Source organism: Corapipo altera, unplaced genomic scaffold (assembly GCF_003945725.1).
Source record: "Corapipo altera isolate COAL_440 unplaced genomic scaffold, ASM394572v1 67, whole genome shotgun sequence".
Taxonomy (NCBI): Eukaryota; Metazoa; Chordata; class Aves; order Passeriformes; family Pipridae; genus Corapipo; species Corapipo altera.
In genome coordinates, this window is record NW_020884906.1 from 5,030,233 (window position 1) to 5,051,989 (window position 21,757).

At 50.6% G+C, this 21,757-nt stretch overlaps 1 protein-coding gene across 13 annotated transcripts in view; it reads left to right on the forward strand.

Annotated features, from left to right (window-relative positions):
- NCOR2 (nuclear receptor corepressor 2) overlaps nucleotides 1-21,757 on the forward strand; it is a 238,664-nt gene that overhangs the window by 125,157 nt on the left and 91,750 nt on the right. For all 13 annotated transcript variants that reach the window (XM_027652404.1, XM_027652403.1, XM_027652408.1 and 10 more), the window contains 2 exons: nucleotides 8,284-8,340; nucleotides 13,382-13,434. In XM_027652404.1, the coding sequence (XP_027508205.1) occupies nucleotides 8,284-8,340; nucleotides 13,382-13,434 (110 nt within the window). The remainder of the gene's footprint in view (nucleotides 1-8,283; nucleotides 8,341-13,381; nucleotides 13,435-21,757) is intronic.

Sequence of the window (21,757 nt, forward strand, 5' to 3'; positions counted from 1 at the left end):
CTTATGGTTCATCAGGGAAGTCTATATATTTTTCTCACCACTGGGCTGCATATAGATGAGGGGTTGGGATGCAGGTCGGCACTGGACTATATCCGATTTTCTCAAAATTCAGGTTGGCTGATGCTGAGTGCCCATCACGCTGCTGTTCCCTCTTGTGACCTACTTAACACATATGATTTGAAAGTTCCTCGGTGTCAGGGAGGATAATTATGGAAAACATGACCTGTAATCCCCTCTTGCTACACTCTGCTGGACAAGTAATTGATTTCCAGAAAAAAAAGGTGACTGTACAGATTCTGCAGGGGAAGAGTGGAGAGAAGCTGCTCTTCACTGCGGTCAGATCCTGAACTGTGAGGCTGTGGTTGCATTTGGGAGGGTTTTAGGTGACTTGGATTGTAGAGGGACAGTTGATACTCCATATCCAGGTGCCTCCTGCTCCTGGGGTATGTGCTGACTGGAACCACTTCATCTTGTCTCCAAAGCTGAGCTGTGAAGTTGTATGTGAAAAAATACCTTTTGGGAAATCCTCACAGTGTAACACAGAGAAACCACACACCCCCAAGCCAGAATTTCAACTGTGAGTGCAAACTGTACCATTTCTGAAAGGATGTATGAAAATGGGAATTAACATTTTTGGTATTGTCCGTAGATTAAACTGAGAACAAACAGTGGGCAGCTTTGTCAGAAGCATTTGAGCCCTATTTTCAAAAGTGTGTTTAGTCCTTGAAGAGACAGAGCAATGTTTGAGAACAGTAATGGTGGCTAAAATCTCTGAGAGCATTTGGAAGGTGCCGTGGGGAGCTCAGGGGACCATTTTGGCTGTAGGGTGCTCTGGTGCAGGATAGGGTGTGTTTTCCAGCCCTGGTCATCCCCTCTCCAGGAGCCGGGTGCTGGCAGAGTGACACAGAACTACCTGGAGAAATCGGGTTGTGATGGATGCCTCGGTTGCTGCTGGAGGCTGACAGTGATGCACACATTGGGGATCTCCTGAATTAAACCCTGTGAGCGATTTTAGTGTCTCCCCTGCAGGGGAAAGCTGATCCCTGCTGGGTCTGGCACCTCAGAGGTGGTAGTTGTGTGACACAGCCTCTTTGAGGGCTTTAATTTGCACCTGTGGGATGTGTTATTGTACCAACAGAATTTAACTTTCTTCCACATCAAATCCCCATAAGCAGGGCAGATCATCTGTGTGTATTTTTAGCTGTGGCTTTATTCCACTGGGCCATTCACGGGATTCCTTGCATCTGCCTTCCCTTGAAATCGATTGAACATACCTGGGCTTGAAGATGTTTTTGTGCTTTAAATGGAAATTTCCAGGTCCCTTGTTAAGAACGGAGAGGAGAGCAGTGTTTCTGTTGCTCCAGATGCTCTGCGCCTTTCCTGGGACATGGGGCTGGCTGAGCTCTCCTTGGCAGTGTGTCCTGGAGGAAGCTGCTGCTCAGCAGCACACCATGGCTTGGCTGGGTGAATTCTCTTTGAAGTCACCTGTGTGCCCAAAGTCCCCATCAGCCACCACACACCACATGCAAGCAGAGGTGCCTGTGCTGTCTCTCTGACCGGTGTGGAGATGGAGCCCACAGGTGCCCGTCTCCAGCTCTCAGTGAGCCAGACGCGGGTGGTTGGAGGCTCCCTGCAGACCTGCCATCCATCAGAGCAGCAGGACTCCAGCTCAGAGACCAGCACATACAAAGCAGCTCCCGTGCTTGTGTCAGGCCTGTCCCTGCAAACAAGCACACGTCAGCTTTCCTCTGAAACATTGGCACTTATTTGTCGGAGAGGGAGAGGTCGCGTCAGGACATGGCGTGACTTCGCCCTCCACTGCCACGCCAGGGAGGGGACACCACGTGCTGTGACCCACCGCAGTGTGGAGAGGGCTGGGATGAGTCCCCCCACGTTACCCCTGTGGCTGCCAAAGGCTTGGCTGCACAAGCCCACCCCTGCTCTACTGTCAGCCCTCCCTGCTCTGCTGTCAACCCTCCGAAAAACTGGGTTTGATGCAGTGCAGGCAGTGGAAGCAGCAGCAGTGTCTGTCTTGCTCTTGAGATTGAGCTGGTGGAAATCAATAAGATTAAATTTTAATTCGTTCTCTGTCTTGATGCGTGCTCTTTCAAAAGGGCACAGCTATCTATCTATAAATTCAGCATTATGCTGTAAAATTCGAATTCAAAGGATTGTTTGGAACTTTTTCCACCCCCTGCTGCTGTTGTGTCTGTGCAGAGCATGTTCCCAGCTATCCGTTTACCCTCCTCAAATACCCTCATAAAGCATTAATGCCCCATCCATAAATAAGAGAATAAATAAATGAAGTCTTTCACATTGCAAAGTATAATCTCGCTGTTAACTAATCACAGACACTGAGTGTGACTCAGATCCTACAGGGATTTTATGTCTGTAGAACTCTGATTTTCTATGAACTCCTGATTTACATGAGAAAAAGGAAGAATCAGGCCTGCCTTGTCAGCATGGAGCTGGTGCAGTAAATAAAACCTTATCAGTGAAAGTGCTTTTGAGTATTAAATCTGTGGGGTTTTTTTTCGAATTATAGTTTACGTGGTAGTTGGGATGGGGGCATTTCATATTTGGCTGCTGAAAGGGCCTTGTTCCTTTTGCTTTTGTTTCTAATAACTTTTATTCTGCCTCATCAGGGCTCAGTGATGCAAAATGAGCTTCCAAATAGTCTGGAGGAAAACTGGAAAGGCCAGAATTCAGATGCTATTGACACATCTGCATGGTAGTGAGATTTCCAAAAAGATGAAAATTTAAACAAATAGCCTGGAGTCATTGAGAATCCTTTCAGGTTTTATTGGATTTTAAGGAAATTAATTTTTTAATGGTAGTGATGTCTATTTTTGATGTCTGCTTCAGGATCCGAAGTTCCCAGTAGGTGCATTTACTTAGAAGCTTTGTCCATGACTAACTCAGACCAGATAAGGCTGTGTCCTGCATTTTCAGGTCCTGGAAATCAAGAGGAGAATTGCAGAGATCTCAAATCTGTCAAAGGGAGGAAGGGAGAGCTTGCAACACAGCTCTGGCTCCTTGCGTCGGGTGACTGGAGCTTTCCCGTAACTGCTGCAGCACCAAGACTTGGATTTCTGCAAGTTTTCTGTGCAATGCCAGTGCTTCCAGCAGTTTTACAGTGGTGGAACATTCACCCACTCTTTGCAATGGCAAAGCCGTGCTCGTACCTCGCTTTAACCTAAATGTGCCTTTGAATTGCAGACAGCAGAGTGGGGTGAGAGGGCTGTTGGGCGAGTGGAAACCAGCTATTCTGGGGGTTCCCCCACCAGCCACGGATGGGGTACGAGCGAGCTGAGGACTGAAACTGTCTGGCAGTGATTAGCCAAAGCCAGAGACCAGCGAGTAACTGAAATGAGTTGGCTTGTCCCACTCTGTGCAGAGTAGTTGGAGGCTGGTGTGAACACATGGCTACAACATAATGTTTCTTCCATTTTCTTACTATTTGTGATGAGTCATTTGTAACCCCCAGTGCATCCTCTGCTGGCCCCAGCCCTGGGGACAGGGCTCTGTCACCAGTGCTGTGGTGGGGAGATGGCTGAAGCTGAGCACAGGGAGGTGGGGGAGTGTGCAGGGCATCTGTGTCCATGGGCACCCCTGGAGAGCATCAGCCCCTGGGCCAGGTGAGAGGGACTGTTGAGGCTGACCAGTGTCCCCTGATGCTCAGGAGCATTTGGATTCAAGAAGGGAGGGCACTCATCCTTGGGCTCCTGCAGTTGTGTTGGGAGCACTGTGGTGGCCATCCCTGCAGAGTGTGGGAGCTGGGAAGGGAAGAGTGTTGACTTTCCTTCCACAGTACTGGGGCTCATCCCACCTGCTTTGTGGAGAGGGCAACGAATTGCTGGGGTGATTTGGCTCTCGGAGAGAGGATGCTGAGGTGCATATTTTAGGTTTCTTCAAAGGAAAAAATTAGTACATATGGTCATAGGAATGATGTGCCTGCAGAACAGGCACTGCCAGCTTGTGGTTTGGTCCCAGCAGATCTTGGCACAGAGGCAGGGCCTTTGACCCCTCCCACTCCTTACTGTTTGCTTTCCGCTGCATGTAAAAAGGTGTCTCACTTGAGAGTTTTCATGATTTCTGCTGACTTCAGCCACACTTCTCCTGAATTTTGTGTTAAACAAAATCCTATTCCAGCCTGCCTCTTTGCCATGCTGCACCCACAGCTCTGCCTGTTCCTAGGACATCGTGCTGGCAGGACAGAACTTTTCCCAGCTCTGCCCTGTGCACAGTCTCCTGCCCCTGGAAGGCCTTTGCATATCTCCATATGGGACATGCCTGATCTCAAATAGAAACCCTTCCATTCCCCAGTGCTGCTGCCTACGGGCTGCTATAAATAACCCCAGGAGCACGGTTCAGCTGCAGCAGCTTTGTGCTGCATGGAGCCATGGCTGGAGTTGGTCCAAGAAAATGCCGCCTCCTAATTTCAGATCCGCTTTCTCAAAATAACTCCTGTGTTTCCTTCTCTTCCATTTTTAAACTTTGCTTTAAGAAGAGCCCACGCAAAATCCCAGACTCTCCCTCTTCTGGTTTTGGATGCTCTGCTGCCTCGTGGGGTCCTCTCGTCATCCCCACGGGAGCTCACATGGCTGGGAAGTTACTCTCCTGCTTGCTTTTTCCCTCCCAAGCCTATTTTAAGCTTCTTCAAAGGAAAAACAAGGGGCTGGAGTTTGCTTTGGAAGCCAAATGTTTTTAGGCGAGAATGGAGATTTTCATAGTCTGCAGGGAGGTTTTTGTTGTTGGCAAAGATCTCTTTAGCTCCAGGCCCGTTGGAGAAGCTTGAGCCAGGGTAAGAGCCTGGTCTGTGTGCTGTGTCCCTGCCTGTGCCCCTGCCCAGGATGAGGGAGGTTCTCTAGGGGCAGGTGCTGCTGCCTGCCACGTCCACGGGTTCCATTCTGAATCTGTGGGCCCTGCAGTGTTTGTGGTTCAGACATGTTTCTTGTGGCACCTCACTCCAAAATATGCACTTGGAGGACTAGGATGGGATAGGCTTCACCTCTTCACGTGAGTCATGCTGAAATGTGCTCCAGAGGAGGTGCCCGTGCCCTCAGAAGTGCCCATGATCTGCCCATGCCAGTGCCAAACCCTGAGCTGCTGTACCAGAGCAAAGCACTCTGATGTAAACAGGAGCAAAATTCAGCCTCAGGGCCTTGGTCCCTCCATGAATGGCACTGCTGGCAGTGCCAATACTGGAGCAGTATTTCAGGATTTTGTACAAAATCAAGAAAAAGGGTCTTTGTCTGCTGGCTGTGGAACTGCAGAGGGACTGTACAACTGGTGGGGATCCTTATGCATCTCACCAGAGGTAATGGCTCAGGTTTGCTTCCCGATACATTTCTTTCTGTTCAATAAGAGGAACGCAGGCATGGGTGGGGTCATTCAGCAGATGTAGGATGAACCCTCTGGTTTCCTTCTGCGGGTCCCTCACTAAACATACTCTCCTAATGAAATCAGTACTGGAACCAAGTCCTAGGTGGCTGTGCCTTCGGAAAGTAAAGGATTTATCAGGGCTGTCAGTGGTCTTCAGCAAAAGTCCTGCTGCTGCGGAAGATCTGGTGGGGGCTGCTTTTGCACCGGAACAGTTTGAGGTTTGCCTAAATTCTCCAGTCGGGCTTCTGGCTCACTGGCTCCTTAGGCAGGAGCACATCTCCCTGTGTCTGTCTGTCCTTACGGATGAGCCCCAGTATGGTGGGAACCTTCTGCTGGGTTTTCTATGTCCTTCCCAATTCTGCCACCAGCTCTCACCTCGCTCTGCTGGGTTTTTCAGGCAGCTCATTAAGGTTCTGCTATGATCTGATAAATGCAGCAAGGAGCATCAGCAATTACAGTGGGTGTCAAGTGTTAATTGGGCAGCTTTCAAGATAGAGGCATTTCTTTGTGTATGTACAAAGATATGACGTGCTCAGAATAGCTTCCCCTCCTGATCTTTCGTTCTGGAGACGTGTATATTGCAGTCGGTTAATGCAAGACAAATTATGCCATTCTTCTTGATTTGCCACATGTTCTGCCTATGGTGATTTGCCTCTGGCTTGTCTCATTAAGTTGTCTAAACATGGCAAATGCAGCAGCTGAACATACTCAGCTTTTTCTTGAAGTTAATCACGTTGTATACGCAGGCCTGCAGCATCACTGGTCCCTTGCTGTGCCATTCACCTCTGCCAGGGCATCCTCCACCAGTGCTGGTGCCCAGGAAAACAGGCCCATGGTGGGACTGCCTGCCTTGAGTCTTCTACCTGTAATTGTGCTAACTGCCATTAATTGGTTTGATGCTCTCTGTCCCAGATATGCGTCGAAAAAATTTGGGTAAGCTCATGCTTCCTGCTTGCCAGCAACCAATGGCGGGCAGGAGGGCATCGGCCAAATCACCCCCTTGGCAGCAGATGTAGAGTGGTTTCAGCAGTTTTAATGACCCCCCCTGAAAATCTTGCCCCTTGGTTTTAATTCTGTCAGACTTCTGAATGCCTCAGTGCTGGTGTTTTCCAAGGTCAGCAGATTTTATAGCTTATGGAGACCAAAATATTAAGCTCTGGCTCAGAGAGAGCCATTCTTGTGTGATTAATTTTTCCAAGGGGCAGGTCCCTGGACGGACTTGGCTCATTCCCATTAACGGAGTCAGGTGGGCAGTGGGGGAAACTTCATGCAGTGATTGTGAAACCTGTGAACTCCAAGGTCTGCTGTGGGGAGCGCTGCAGATAACAGGCAAGGATGCCTTAACAGTGGGGCTGCTGCCTGCCTCATGTGTACGTGTGGGGATGGCGCCAAAGTGGGCTCGCTGTGTGGTAACATCTCTCTCAGCCTCCTTGAAGTTGCTTCTAAATCGCAAACAAGCTTTGTGTCATCCCGACCAAACAGTAAATAGAGGAACTGGACATCTCCTGGTCGCCTTGCTGTGGTGAGGCACCTGGTGCAGGCTTTGCAGCTGGGCTGGGGCTGGTTTTGGCCAGGGCCATTCGACCAGGGCTGTTTTCCAGGGCGCTGAGCCCGACCGGGGGCAGGGTGACTCACACAGCTGCTCGGGGCTGACTCTGCTAAAGTGCACGCTGGCAGATCAGACTGTGTGTGTGGGTGTGCGAAGCCTGGTGAGGTGCTTGCACACCTACAGCTGCATCAGTGCTTCTCGGCGCCGGCGGGGGGTTAGGGTGGACGTGGGGGAAGCGGCAGGGCCGTATGCCAGCCTTTGGTGAGACATTCCTGTGTGAGACCCTGGGAAACTCATCCTGCCCTGAGCCAGTGTGAAGGTGAGAGGTCTCTGCTGCTGGAGAGCACTGTGAGACAGACCCCTGGAGCTGAAATCCCTTCCCTGCCCTGGGGGATCTTCACCCAGGGTTTGCCAAGCCCCACTGGCTCTGCCATGAGACCAGACCCCAGCCCTAACCTGCTTCCCAGCCCTGGGGCTCAGCTCCCTGTTTTAGGCATCTGTGGATTTTCTCTCTCCCCTACCCAAAAATAACTAAAACTACCTATTTTATCTGAACCTCTGAAAATCCCTCTCCTTGTCCTCCTCACTGGCAGGTATTTGGCTTTAACAGCTCAGCCTGTGGTGTCGGCAGCGTGCAGCAATCTGGATTTATCAGACTGTCAGTAACCCCCCTTGAACAGCCTGGCTCTGCAAGGAAGTACTGTTTACTGAAAATGTCATCTTTTATTTAGGCTCTTGCTGCAGCCAACCCATGTCTTTTTTTCAGGCCTGTTTAATTAGTAACCACCGTACAGCCCCTGACACGTGTTCCTGGGTGGTTTTTTTCCCTTTAATAAGCACTAGGTAGCTTGGCCGGGGGCGGGAGGGGGACGGAGAAGGGCTCCTCTGCGGCAGGGAGGGGAGGGAAGCGAAAGCATGACGAGGAGCCAAGGGCAGCTCAAATCTAATGATCACATGCTCATGAAGCGATGAATCCTAGAAAGGGCATCTCTGCGTGCGTGCTGGCTTGCCCGCCCTCCTCCTCGCAGGGCGGCCGTGCGGAGGTAACGGGCACGATCCCCCGCCTGGCACCCCGAGGGGTCGGGGATTCGGGTCACTTCCCGGGCAGAGCTTGGATGCATTAAAGTCATGATAACTCAAGTGCCAGAGCCTTTCGCCCGTGGGGTTTTCCTGCGGGTCCAGGGGCTGAGCTGGACCTTTCCACCCACTTGCAGGCAGGGGTGGGATTTGTGACGGCTCTGTGGATGTTTTGGAGGTGGTTTTAGCAGAAGGGAGAGCTGGAGCAGAGGGCTGTGACTTGTAATGGCACAGATAACTTTTCTTCTCTCTGTCCCCTTTCCTCCCTGCAGAAGAAGGCGGAGGCTGCCCACCGGATCCTGGAAGGACTGGGTCCCCAGGTGGAGCTGGTGAGTGTTACCTCTGGCTGCGGGGAGTGGGAGCTGGGCCAGGTTTGGAGAGGTTCCTGGGCGGTGAGCGATCGTGGTACCCTGTGTGTGTGTCTGTCTGTCAGAAGGAAGCCTGCTGCTGGCCTGGACCTCTCGCTGGCACAGCACCAAGGCAGGAAGCAAAGTGACTGAGATGAGTACTGAAACACAGGCAGACACACAAACAGAGCCCTCCTCGGAGAGCCTTAACCCTTTGGCTCCTTCCTCGTGTACTGCAGAGGATCTGGACACAGTCTGCCTCCATTCGGGATGCTGATGGCTTTGTCTGCTGGTGGCAGCCACAGCACTGGGGCTGTGGGGCTGCTGTCTGGGCAGCCAACCTCGAGGTGCCATATGGAGGGATGGGTGCTTGGACTCTCCTCTGTCCCACCCACTGTAAAGGGAGGAGGGTGCTGGAGGGTGCTCTGTGAGCAGAGCTTGGCTACAGCTGCGATGACCTGCAGGTATCAGGACTCGCATGCTTCCTATTTCAATCTCCCTCATGCACAGGGAATCTGAGAACAACTTAGAATAAATTGCCAATTTTGGGCTACCCCCTCATCCAGCAAAATCTGTCTGTAAGTCAAAGGACTGATTGGTGGAACGGTGGCTGGAAACAACCCCTGAGGGGCTGAGTCCTGGCGAAGGGTGCCTGGAAGAGGTGTGTTGGCAGCAGTGCTGGTGGAAGGATCGAACCCAGCCTGACAGAGCATCTCCTGCTTTGTACCAGCCATGGGGTGCAGTGGAGGGAGCCATTCCTGTGAGGTAGGAGCAGGCAGCGCACAGGCCTTCGCAGCTGTAATTTGGACTTGCCTTGTGGAGGTGGTACTAATCACTGTCTTCCCTGGTGCGTAAGGGAGAGGTCACAGGGGAATTACTGTACGTGTCAAAGCCCACTTCCTTGTTGGGGAGGTAACACTCATTATTTTTCCTCTGAGTCACCAGGGTCAAACCCTTTACTCTTTCTGCTCTGAAGATTGGCAGTGCCTGGGGTTGATGCTTCCTCATCTAAAAGACATTGCATCTCCTTTCCTTCCTCCTCCCGTTTGGTTTTTTCCTCCCGTTTTTTCTTTTTTCGGTTTGTTGATGCTTTGTCCCTGGGTGCTGACACTGCACAGGAGAGCTGTACCAGAGCCCAGTGCAAACCTTTCCACTGTCGCCCTCCCTTACTCCTTGGAGAGCAGGGGAAAAGAGGAAACCTCTGAGAAAACCCTACAAAGCTGAGCTCTGTGTGCATCTTGCAGACTGTCTCATCTGTCTGCCCAGAGACACTTCTTATGGCCCAGCCCGTGTGCCATGTTGGGCACAGCAGCACTGGGAGCTGCCAACAGCCTGCAAGAGACAAGATGAATAGTCAGATCTTTTTCTGAGTTGGAAAGGAAGCAGCTTCAGGAAGGAGAGCAGCTCTGCACTCTGCCCGATGCACCCGCCTGCTCCACAGTGTCACACACCACGTGCACCAGCCCTGGGGCTGCCACAGCCTGGGAGTCTCCTGAAGGGAGGTTGAGCATCCTGGTGTCAATCCAGTCTCTGCAAGGAGAGGTGTGGCTGTCACTGGAACGCAGGGTCATGTGTTGCTGTGGGCTCTGCTTGGATGCCTTGCTCTGGTTGTTCAGAGAGCTGTGGTTGGTGCAGTCGGAGCGGTGATGGTGCCGGATGTCACTGGCTCGGTGACAGCGTGATGGGGCTGATGGGGGGAGATGAGAGGTCGCAGTAGGAATCAGTCAGTCATGGCAGAGAGGCAGGAGGTTGCCGGGTCCTGAGTGCTGCTGGCAGGATGGAGCTGGAGGCCCAGGAATTCCCAGGAAGCAGGGATCCAGTTCAGGTCTTGGGAAGCTTCCAAGGACTCTGCTCATTTCATCCCTCCAGTGTAGTGGTACCATTTAAAAAAATGACCCCGTGTTTTCCCCAGGGAGAAATGTGTTTGAGGTATGTTGTCTGAATCCTGCAGTGGCCAGAGAGCAATTGAAACCTTTTGTTCTGTTTTATTTCTAAAGAGCTTTCAGTAAATCCCAGGCTTTCCCAGTAATAGCTTTGCATTGCAATTATGTTTTTCTTAAATGTCATTCCCCAGAGAAATTTATTACATATCCCTAACCCTAGAAAAGCACTGTGGATGTTTTGAGTATGTTCCTTTACCCATCTGACCTGTCAGCTTTACTTCTCCTTACGCAGTGAGAAAGGTGGAATTCTGTGGAGATTGCAGACAGCTCTGAGGGAAGATGCTGTTTTACAGCATACTTATAATAAAGTTTCTTTAACTATTTAATCTGTGAGGATAAGTTCCCTCTGGGTAGGTAGAACTTGTCTCCCAGGCTTCCTCCATTGCATGGGTTGAGTTAAAATGCTGAGGCTGTTGTGCAGACAGAAATCTCTTTGAGATGCTGGTGTCATATGGATCTTGTGTTTGGGTCCCAGAGTTTCTTGTTTCTGAGTGTTTGGGCATTTCTTTTGAAGTGATGTGTTCCAGTGCTTGTCTGCTAACACTTACATTTTCTTACTAAGAATTAAGTGGCTATTTATATCATAGATAGGTTGTAATGGAAAGGAATAATGAGCTTTTGGTGAGCTGGGTGGCATCAGGGCATCCCTAATGTGCATGTGCACATGAGCATCTTCTAACCCAGGTCCAAACCAAGATGTTAATTCTACTGCTTCTCCCAGGAGGAAGGTCTCTGTGACCTGCCATATGCCAGCTTCTTTGCTTCAATTTTGATGAGCAAAAAGGGAAGAGAAACACTTTAATTTATCAGTATTTCCAGTTCCTGCATTCTTCTTCCAAGAGACAGTCACTGGTCAAGGCCACCCAGCGGTTCCTCCAGTCAAGCCTTTCCAGGGTGACTGTGGACATGATGCTCTGGAGCTGTGGCTCGATTTCTTCTCTCCCTGGTGCAGACCTGCCTCCCTTGAGCTACGTGATGAGACGGATGTCTCTGTTCCTCTGAGCTTTCCAAGCGTGAAGTGCACAGCCAGCTCTGAGACTGGAGTCAAACCAGCAGTTCTGAGAGGATTCATGATAGAAACGCCCCTGGGGAAGGGACACCACTGAGAACATCTCCTTCAGCAGAACCTGCTTGTCCCTCTCATCTACACTGGCTCTGCCAGCACGGGGTGGCCAGGTGTCTCCTGGCAGACTTGCAGCCTGTTGTCCCCTCACCAGGTAACAGATGCCCGGATGCTGCCGTCAGCCCCGCATCCCTCCTGGAACACAGCGGCTCATCTCAGTGTGTCTCTGCTTGGGGATTACTTGCCTCTTATGTGCCCCTTCCACCTGGGGATTACGTGTGCTTTCCCAGCAAGGAGGGACATGTCCAAGAGCAGCCAGAAAAAGGAGCCGATGACTTGTTGGTGCCAAGATGCAGCAAGGATGGGCTGCAGAGAGTAGGGAGAGCTACACCCAGTCTGCGTTCTGTGCGGATCGATGTGGCTGTCCTGGTGTGTGGCAGGGGAGAAGTGAGGCAGCTTCTGTTTTAAAGAGCAGTAGAGACAGGCTGGCTGTGTGGAAAAACAGGCTTCTGTGCCAAGCACCTATGATGGTGATGGGGAGATACCGTGTAGGAGGTGAGAGTGACACCTTCTTGGAAATGGAGGAGAAAGGAACCCACCTCTGTTTGCAGGTCCTGTCCCCTGTGCTGCTCACCTGATTGAGCAGATGCTCACCAGATGTTTTGCTCTTTTCCTGTGTTTAATCTGAGATGAAATCAAGTGGACTCTGAGTGTAGCCTCAGCCCCATGACCACAGTAGGAGGGTGAGCTGGTGTGTCAGTATCCATGGCCAGGATGCTGCCTTCAGCCAGGAATTGGATGTCACATGTGCCTATGCCTGTGTTTGGCCACAGTTGTTATATGTTCACAGCTGGTTTGGGGAAGGTTTATGGATGAACTGCCTGAGTACTTGCATGATGTTTCTGTGGTTGGACCTGAACTGTGGTCATTAGGTGCCCAGTTGCTGGTGATGGTTGGGCCATGACAAGCTTTGCGTTAGCCCAGTCTTGGACATATTCACAGCAGCTTAGACAGTGACTAGAAGTGTTGAAGGCCTCAATCCTGAGCATCTTGTCAGTGTGTTGGTGTGGACACAACTAATGGCAGGTCCTAGAGTGTGGCCTGAACTGTTAATCACAATGGGTGGAATTGAGTGTGGTCTCTGTGGTATCTCTCCCTTCCAGAGGTGGGACCCTGTATTGTGGCAGGTTCCCAAGGGTACATCACCCTGCAGATGGGAAAGGAGAGGTATCAGGGCAGTGACCACCTGAAGGTGACAAGGGATGGATCCAGCTCCCTGACTCCCATGGAAGTCCCCGGCACTGAGGATGTGGGGGGCAGAGCAGTCCCGTGATGGGTGCTCACACCTGGTGTTGGAGACAGCCACAATCACTGGGCTCTCCAAGGGGCAACCCTGGGAAAAACATTTGTCCTCTGGAGCCCGGTTACCTCTCCTGTGGGACAGACAATCGTTGCTCTACCATATGGATGCTGGGGGACTGTGGGACATGTGCAGGGGCCAACCCACCCCTGGAATTGCTGGAAACCCCAGGGGCGAACGCTTGTCCTGCCTGCAGTTGCCTGCGCTTGGCTCCCTGGGAGAGCTCAGGCAGGCTTTTGCCGCGTAGACATAACAACTTGCAGCACACAGACTGTCTCTTCCCGCTCCCCAAGCCCCCCTTTCCCCTCGCCTCCCCCGTGTCATATGTTCCGAGGCACACTGCGTTTTCAGTCGGTGAATAACAGCCACGTCCTCGCCGTGCCGTGTTTATCTGGACGACGTCGCAAATTGCTTGTTCTGAGCCAGCTCGCTCGAGCACTGCCTGCCCTCCCACGGGCTGAGCCGGGATGCACCGGGACTCGAGCGGCGCTGCAGGGAGCCAGCACCCTCCAGTACAGCCGGGAGCGGGGCTGGGGACATGGGGACAGTCGCCTGGGCTGGGAACATGCACCGAGGTGGCAGCGCTTCTGATGGGTTTAAGTTTCTAAATGTCAGACTGTACCTTTTATACCTTTTCATTTTTCTTATTTATTTCAGCCATTATACAACCAGCCTTCAGATACCAGGCAGTACCATGAAAACATTAAAATGTAAGTATGTGGCAATAAAGCTGTTTTAAATGTCAGGTTGGGCATTAGGCTGGAGCGGGAGGGATGCCAGCTCACTCCCAGACCTGGATTAAAACTGCTGAGGAATTGTAAACATCCTATCAGAGCAGCTCCAGGAGCCCAGCAGTCGGGAGCTGTAGCTTCAGGCGGATGCTGAAGGTGCTGTTTGATTTTCTCGGGGGATGGATGCAGATCCTGGACAGTCCCTTGATGCTTTCCCAGAGAACGCTCACCTTGAGTGCTTTCTTCTGTATTTCACCAATACTGAAGTACAAAATCAGCTGCCAGCATATGTGTGTGTGCGTGTGTGTGTGTGTGTGTTTGCATGCGAGAAAGATGAGGTAAAATGGAAAGTTGCAATTACAATTAGATTTTCATGAAGGACCTCTTGAATGTCTAATAACAACTGGTTGTTTCAAAGATACTTACTGAGACTTAGCAATCATCTAATTTGACTTATCACCTCAATACATGATTTAATCATCAGCGTGCGTTTAATAACCACAGTGACTTCCTGAACATAGAAGAAATGTAACAGATAATGAGAATAGCGATAATTGTGATTATTGTTGGAAATTTAAATAGTCAAACCAGATCTGAAACTTTTTATCTGCCTTGAATGAACTGATGATTGCTCTGAGCTGCCTGCAGCATGTCTATTTTGGTACAGGCTCGGTCAGCTGGTGATAATCATCTTTAATAATCTATTAACAAAAGTTAATAATCTCTTTTCAGCGGTATGTTAATTGATCCCAGGGAATTATAGGGGAAGAGTTCCTGTACCTTTGCTCTAGGGGAGCATGGTGGGAGCTGGTAGTGTTTAGGGGCTGTCTTGTCCCCAAGGGCTGCAGTGAGGAGGGTTTGGTGACGTGACCTGCTCGCTGCCTGGCCCCACTCCATTCCTGCTCCACCCAAGGCTTCCTGGTCATCCCAGCAATGCACTTGCTGTAAAACATTCAAACCCAGCAACACCCCCAACCCCTCGGTTCCCATGGGGCTCAGGGGGTGCCTGTCAGTTCAGTGGGCTGACAACTGATAAAGCATCTTGTGCAGCACCAGGTGCTGGCCCAAGGACGTGTTCTCTGTGTTGTTGGTTGTGTCTCACCCCTGGCACTGATGGTGTGTGGAAGTTACCAGCTCTCGGGGACCTTCTCTTGCCTTGAAGGGCCCTGTAGCCATCCTAATCCAGGCACGGAAGGTGGCAATTTCAAGCTGATTGCAAGTTTTGCCCTTGAAAGAACGAGTTAAAAAGTAGATCCAGATACTTCACCCACTCTCCATTCCGCTGCCAATATTTGTGGGTTTGTGATCACATTTTCCTGTGATTTAAACAATTTCCTGTCCTGGGTTGCTGCCTGAAAGACAGGCACAAACAAGAGGGAACTGACTGCGCAGGTCAGGAGCGAAACTGTTGACAAGAGGTGAAGCCCAGTCAAACCGGCTTCCCGTGCCAGGGGAGCACGTGCTCCCTTCCATCCCTGCCTCTGTAGGCATCCATGGGGTTATCCCCACCCTGGGCAGCGGCAGTCCCTGTAGTGGTGGTGGTGACAGACCAAGGAGAGGTTGGAGCAGGCAGGCTTGGGGTTAATGTTCTCTGTGATTAATGCTGCAAAAATACGGGAAGGAAACCACACATTTTAATGAAAAGCCTCCGTCTCCTCCTTCCAGAAACCTGGCAATTAGCTGCCTTCAGCTGGTTATTGATGCCAGCCGAGTGCAGTTACAGATCTAGGTCAGAGAAAGGCCCCTGAGCGATCTGGGCTCCAGATGTTGGCTGCTTTTGGACATGGGTCTGCCTCAGAGGTCCTGGGGTCTGATCTGCACTTTGCTACTTGTTGATGGACGTGCAGAGAAATTGGTGTGTCCTTTTTTCCATCTCCGTGTCCCTGCTGCACATTAAAGCACATTTGGATGCTTGGGAGGCAGATAGGAAATCGAGATTTCAGTGATTCTTCCAAGCAAATAATTCAGGGTCCTTTGACAAAGAGGAAAAGATACTAAACTTCCCTGTTTTGACCAAGTCATGCTTGGATGTTCACATATATGTAACTATATATGACTATATAGCTATATATAACTATATATAACTATAACTTTTCCACGGGATGCATTTGAAGTTATTTTTTGTCTTTCTCTTGTTCTTAATATGTTTATGCCTTTCTGCTTCAGAAGAGCAGCTTCTGCTCCATAGCCTGGAGGTGGCTGTTTCCATAGGAGATGGAGGAAATCCTCAGGGTGCTGGGAGACACCAGCCAGATCCATTAGAGCACCAGGACAGCTGCCAGGACACCACAGGTTATGTTTTGCCAAGGTGTAATTGGATGCAGATTCTTCTGAACAGCTTCACCCTATGCAGATTTAGCCATGATGAAAAAGCCTTTTGGCAGATTGCTGGAGAATCATCTGGGTTTTGATTCTGTCCACAAACCCTCATTGCATCCTGGCTGTGTTTTGCCAAGTGGAAACTGCTGCCACGTGAAGGTGGTTTTGGAGCCTTATACCTGGGCACAAGATGGCCAGGCTGTTATCTATCACAAATACCTTTTATAGGTTGGGTTGGGTTTTATTTAATGTTTCCTGGTGTGGATTTTTTTTTCTCAGTTGAACGTTTGCAAATGTCAGTGGGAAGGCATTTGAATATCACAAAGCCAGGATTCCTCGATTTCTTCACAGCCATACTCTCTGCCTTGCAACACTCATTTAATTCTCCCTTCTTGTTTGCTTTGCTTTTCAGTTGGGATGAGTCACGTATGCTAATAGAGCTGACTGGGGAGTTACCGGCAGAATTTCTGCTCTTACTAAAATGTTACCGGTCTCTTATTTTCATGGAGTTTTATGGCCTGTCTCCTATTCAGTACAGTTAAAATTAATTTCATGCCCCAGTTCATTCCAGTGTTTGCAGCTTCAAAAGCTTTTAAGTCCTATTTAGCTGCCTGGCTGTGCTCTGTTACCCGTCTGCACGGTCCCTTCGGTTCACCTGTGAGTGCAGGCTTCGAGCAAACATGGTTAATTTTGTATGCTACATCTGCCACGGGATCCAAGGCACCCTTGAGTGGTTTGTTCCAAAGACTTGACCTACCTTTGATGGGACTGTGTCCTTTCTGTTTGAAATACCTGCTCTGTCGGAGGGAAGGGCTCTGCCACTCTCTCATCAGGAAACAAGAGAGCAAGACGGTGTTTAGTGCCCTCATTTCCTAGGGATGGGGTGAGCTTTGCCCCTATAGCTGGCTTGGCCCTGGCTGTTTTTCAAGGTGAAAATTTTTTGGCTTTGCGACAGACCAACAAGTTCCTTCAAGATGAGTCACAGCCCTGAACACAACTGGAGACCACTTGAGTAATTCCTGCATCAGTTGAAGAGGTTACAAAGACTCTTTTTTTACATTTTGATGAAATACAACAAATGCAGAAGGCACTTACTGGTGCACCAGTGAAGCACCAGTGCATCTGGTCAAGCTCTCTTATGTCAGTGCTTTGCCAGATGGATGTACAAGGATGAGAGATACCCTTCCCACCCTGCCACAGTAGTGACTTTACGTATTCCCCAGACTCCTGGCTCCAAAGATATTAACCTTCTTTCCTCCAAGTGTTTGAAAAATGACAAGATGTTGTTCACTTGAGCAGGATCAATTACCTGCTGTCTGTTAGGAGAGATAGTCTCCAAGGGGGCCTTCGTCTCTACCGCTGGAGATTCCTGCTCGGTCAGCCATGAAAAACAACCTGGTAGGACTCTCCTCCCCCCTTTCCCAAAGCAGTCATCTTGCAATCATCTTCTGTGAGATTTGTGTTTGAAAGCAAAATGTGAGCTTCTGAGCCTTGAAAAAGCACAGAAAAGGAAAAGTGAAGAGCCCAGGGTAAGTGTGTGCAAGGTGCTGTTCACAGGGTTTGCTTTAAACCTTCCCTTTGAGAGCTTCTCCTTGCTGTTACATTGAAATTTAGGAACATCAGGGTGAAAACAGGCTGCATCCCCTTGAGATGCTCGGAGAGGTGTTGGAGAACCAGGGTCTGAGTGTAAAGTTAAAACAGATTGAGAGCTTGGTGTGATTTGGCTTTTCTAATGTGTCCGGATCCAGTGGCAGCAGCGCTGAGTGTACTGTTAATATTTGCACATTTGGATTGCTGTCTGTAGCTGAGAGCTTCTCAGGGAGAGGGGGGGAACTTTGCCTCTGCAGGATCAAAATCTGAAGTCAGGATTTTAAGAGAGGTTTCGGGGCTTCTGAATATCTTTTTGTTTTCTAAATGCCCCCCCCCCCCCCAAAGAGCAGAACAGCTTTCTTCTGAAAGTCTCACAACTGTGGCTTTCAAAATCACTTGTCACATTGGGAAATTTAACATCTTTTCATTACTTGCTGTTTAGGGGATTTAGTAGCACTGGATTGCCTCTAAATTCATAGCTGAAGCCTGACATGTAACACAAATGTTCTTTCAAACCCTGTCATTACTAATGCATTCTCTTTCAGGTCTTTTTATTAGTGCTTGTAGACATTTTCCTCATTAGAAATTCACCTAGCAGCTCCCTGCTCATCCCATTCAAGGTTTCTCATCTCTTTTATTCTCTACTGGCATGCACGAAGGCAGCAGCATTACCTGGTGATGAATTACTAAATGATGGAGACACACACTGCAACCTTCTGCTTCTTCCTCCTGCCAGTGAAAAGCCAGTACTGGTTTTGGGGGTACTGTCTTGCAACGTTTGGACTTTCAGTGTCAAGTTGGGCTTCAGGGGAAGACAGAGGCATAAGATGAGTGCCTGACTGATGACCAGAAGTGCTTCTGCACTTGCATTTGTCTCATTTTGGTCCTGAGCTCATAGGTGCTAAAGGGGTTGGGCAGGAATTTCCCATCTGGTGCTAGGAACTGTGGTTGTGGATGTAGCTGCTGCCCAAGGGATCACTTGAGCACCTTCACAAGGAGATGGCTCAGGGACAGGGCAGGCAGTGCTGGGGGTCCAGCCAGTGCAAGCTCTGATAACAAGGTGCCCGTGTTTGCCAAGGCATCTCCTCCTTGGAGCATCTCACTGGCCTCAGTGTGTGAACCAGTGAATTAACAGCATAAACTGCTTCACGAGTTACAGTGCTGAGTTTGGACCTCCAATGCTGAGTGCAGTTTGGAGCTGCAGAGGACATGATTTGAGAGGCTGGGAGACCTCGGGATGGCTGCTTTCTCCTGAGCATTGTTTCTGGGCACAAACAGCCTGCCTCACTATACATCCAGAGTTATGAACTTCTGCTCTCAGAGGCACAACAGTGCTGGGGGCTTAGCCCATCCCAGTGCTCAAGGGCTCTGGGGTAAATTAACTAAAGATCTGCTTCCCTTTTCTTCCCCAGAAAACATTGCTGAATATTGGAAGGGCCTGCTCCAAACAGCTGGCTTTCCAGGAGCGTGCCCTGCTGTGGGGTTAGTAGGTTACAGTGTGTTAGCAGCTGGAGCCATGTGCTCCAGCCACTTCAGAGCGAGCAAGGGAATGCGTGCAGTGACCCGTGAACAGGGTGACCTGCTCCCTGCCCTCGCTGCAGGGTGTCCTGTGGCTGCAGGGAGTCAGTGACTGCCCTGAGCTGTGGCTTGGGATCCTGATGCCAGTGATGAACAGGAGTGGCCTCACCAGGAGGGACAGAACTGTTTTGGTCTCCATTGCCTCTTGGCTGGTTTCACATCAGTGTGTTCTTGCTGTGCTCCTCGGGTCCCCTGATTTGCAGATCCCTCATCTCCCTGTGCTTTGTTTGGCTGGAGTTGCCAGGAGCTTCCTCCGTTTCCTACCCTTGCCTGCGTGATCCATCTCACTGTACAATGGCGTTGCCAGCTGCTCGCTGCCTCCTTCCCATTGCTCTTTGCAGCTTGGTCCCTACTTTGTTTGCCTTGGCTGTTTGATGAAAGACGTTCCTGTGTAATTAAATACCCCTGATTAGTTTTGCTCAAATATCAAACTTCCTTTCATCTCGTCTTGCACCGGCTGAAGGTCTCGGCAGGCTCGGCCAGGTGTGCCGCAGTGCGTTGGCTCTTTGTATCCTTTGGGAGCCTTATCCCAGGGCTTTGGCAGTGTCCACACGTGGGTACACACCAGCACCGACACGCCTGTGTGCACGCACATCCTTTTAGTATCGCAGCCTCCGGAAGGATCGTGTCCAAGTCGTTCGTGTGGATCTGAGCCAAGTAACTCAAAAGTCGGAGTTACAGGTTCTCTCTCTAACTGGCTCCATTGTGAAAGCCATAAAACAAAAACAACCTTGGGCCAAGCCAGTGAAGGTGGAAGCGGCTGCTCCCACAGGGCTCACTTTGCTTTGTTCAGGGAGGGAGATGGGTTTCACTCAGCGGTTTGGAGGCTGGCTCCAAGAATCCTGCTCCGGTGTGGGCTCACCAGTCAGGGCAGTGGGGCTGGGAGGTGAGGATGAGTTATACGAGGATAAAAACCTCTTGCAGAATCGCACCCAAGAGTATAGACAGTGTGTGAATCCTGCTTCCTGAGCTGTCTGGAGGCAACTCTGTGCCTGGCATCTGCAGGAGCTCACGTGGTCATTGTCTCTCTGGAGAAGGCTGTGGTGCATGACCCACACTGGCTTGTCTCCTGCTCCCTGCAGAGGAGCAGAGAAGTTGCAGGAAAAGCTCCACTGGTGACCAAAGGGCTGGAATAGCTTTTGTCACAGAGAAGGTGTGTCCTAACCCTGGAGGAGAGCTGCCTTCAGAGGGAAATGTTAGGCTGGGGCTGCTCTGAAGCAGGCGAGTGGGAAATGGCAGCCGGTGCTGGGGGATGCTGTGTGAAGCTGCACCAGAAGCAAGGTCCTTCCCCATGGGTACACCAGGGAGCCCACAGCCACAGGGAAGTCAGGGGTGCAGGTGGGCACCATCCATTAGATGAATCGTTGACCACAAAGATGAGGATGTGCCATCTGGCAGGCTCCAAACACCAGCTCACCAGAAGCTGGGCAGTCTCTGTGTCTTTCCAGCTTGCCCTGTCCTTGACACCGCCGAGGACAGGGCAGGGAGCTCGCATGTTCTCCCCACCCGGCGTGGTGTGACATGCCAGCCCAGCAATACTTAAAACTGCCCACAAGAGTCACTGTTGCTTTATCTTAGGAGCCTCCATTCCTCCTGCCTGGGAGCTGCCTGATTTCTTCACCTCTCCGCGGTTCAGGTCTCCATCCGTGACGCTTTTCTTGTGCCCCAGAAAACCACGGGCTGGGGAGGAGGAGGATGGAGGAGGGTTGGCACCTCGCACGAGCGACCTTTCCCATGTGCTGCTCCACAGGGGTTACATCCGTGCCCGACTCCCAGCAGACAGCCCTCACCTTCCCCGCCTGTGCCGCAGCGGTTGTGCTCGGCTCGGTGATTTGCCCAGGGAGCACAGCGTGTGCTTCGGAGACATGTGGCCCGAATTAACCTCCCTGCAAACGGTTTCTAAGTAACAGCAGTACATGTAGCAAGATAAACTGTGAAGCCTATTTATATTTACCGAGATTGTATTAACCTTTGAAAGGTTGACCTTATGCAAAACCAAAACAAAACAAAAAAAAGATGAAGTGGCAAAAACATTCAGGGCATGAGGGGGTTTGTTGTTGTTTTAATCCTTTCACTCTTTGATTACCTCAGCCTGGGTGGTGGTAAACATACACCAGCTTTCAAGGCATTCCTGATTTTTGCAGCTGCAGAGCCATTAAGCCTTTGCCTGTATTAGCACTTTCAAGGTCAGCCATGATGCACAACTCAAGGCAACACATCAGCTGCGCTAGAGCTGCTAATTTCCTTCATTTACGCTCCTTTTTTTCCGAGAACTTGAGCAGCAGATCCAGCAGCAGCGTGTCAAAGTCCCGCATTGTTCCTGGATGTCACCCAGGCTGACGTGGGGAGAGCAGAGGTTGATGTAGCTGGGCTGGCCCCAAGGGACAATCCATGACCCCTTGTTGGGAACCATCCCCATGCATGCTTGTCACCCCAGCGATTTCTCTCTGTTAGAGCTTCTGTTAGAATTAGAATAAACAAACAAATAACCAGAATGTGTCTGTTGGGCACAGTGACCCGTCAGAGCTTGTTCACATGGAGCTGAAGCCGTGGAAGGAAATCTGTCCGACGGGGTCTCTGCGGGGTTTGCTGCCTGCTGTGCCACCACACGGCACTGAGGCAGGTGATGAAAGCTCTCTGTGTGCAACATGAAGGGATGCAGGAGCGTGTGAGGAGCTGGGGCTGACAAACAGGTGCTGGATGCTGCCGGACGGACCTTACCTGTGTGTCTGGAGATGGATGCTCTGGAGCATTCGGCACAGCATTATCCCGCTCCTCGTTTCTCATGCCTCCCTCCCTGCACAGGTGGGCAGAT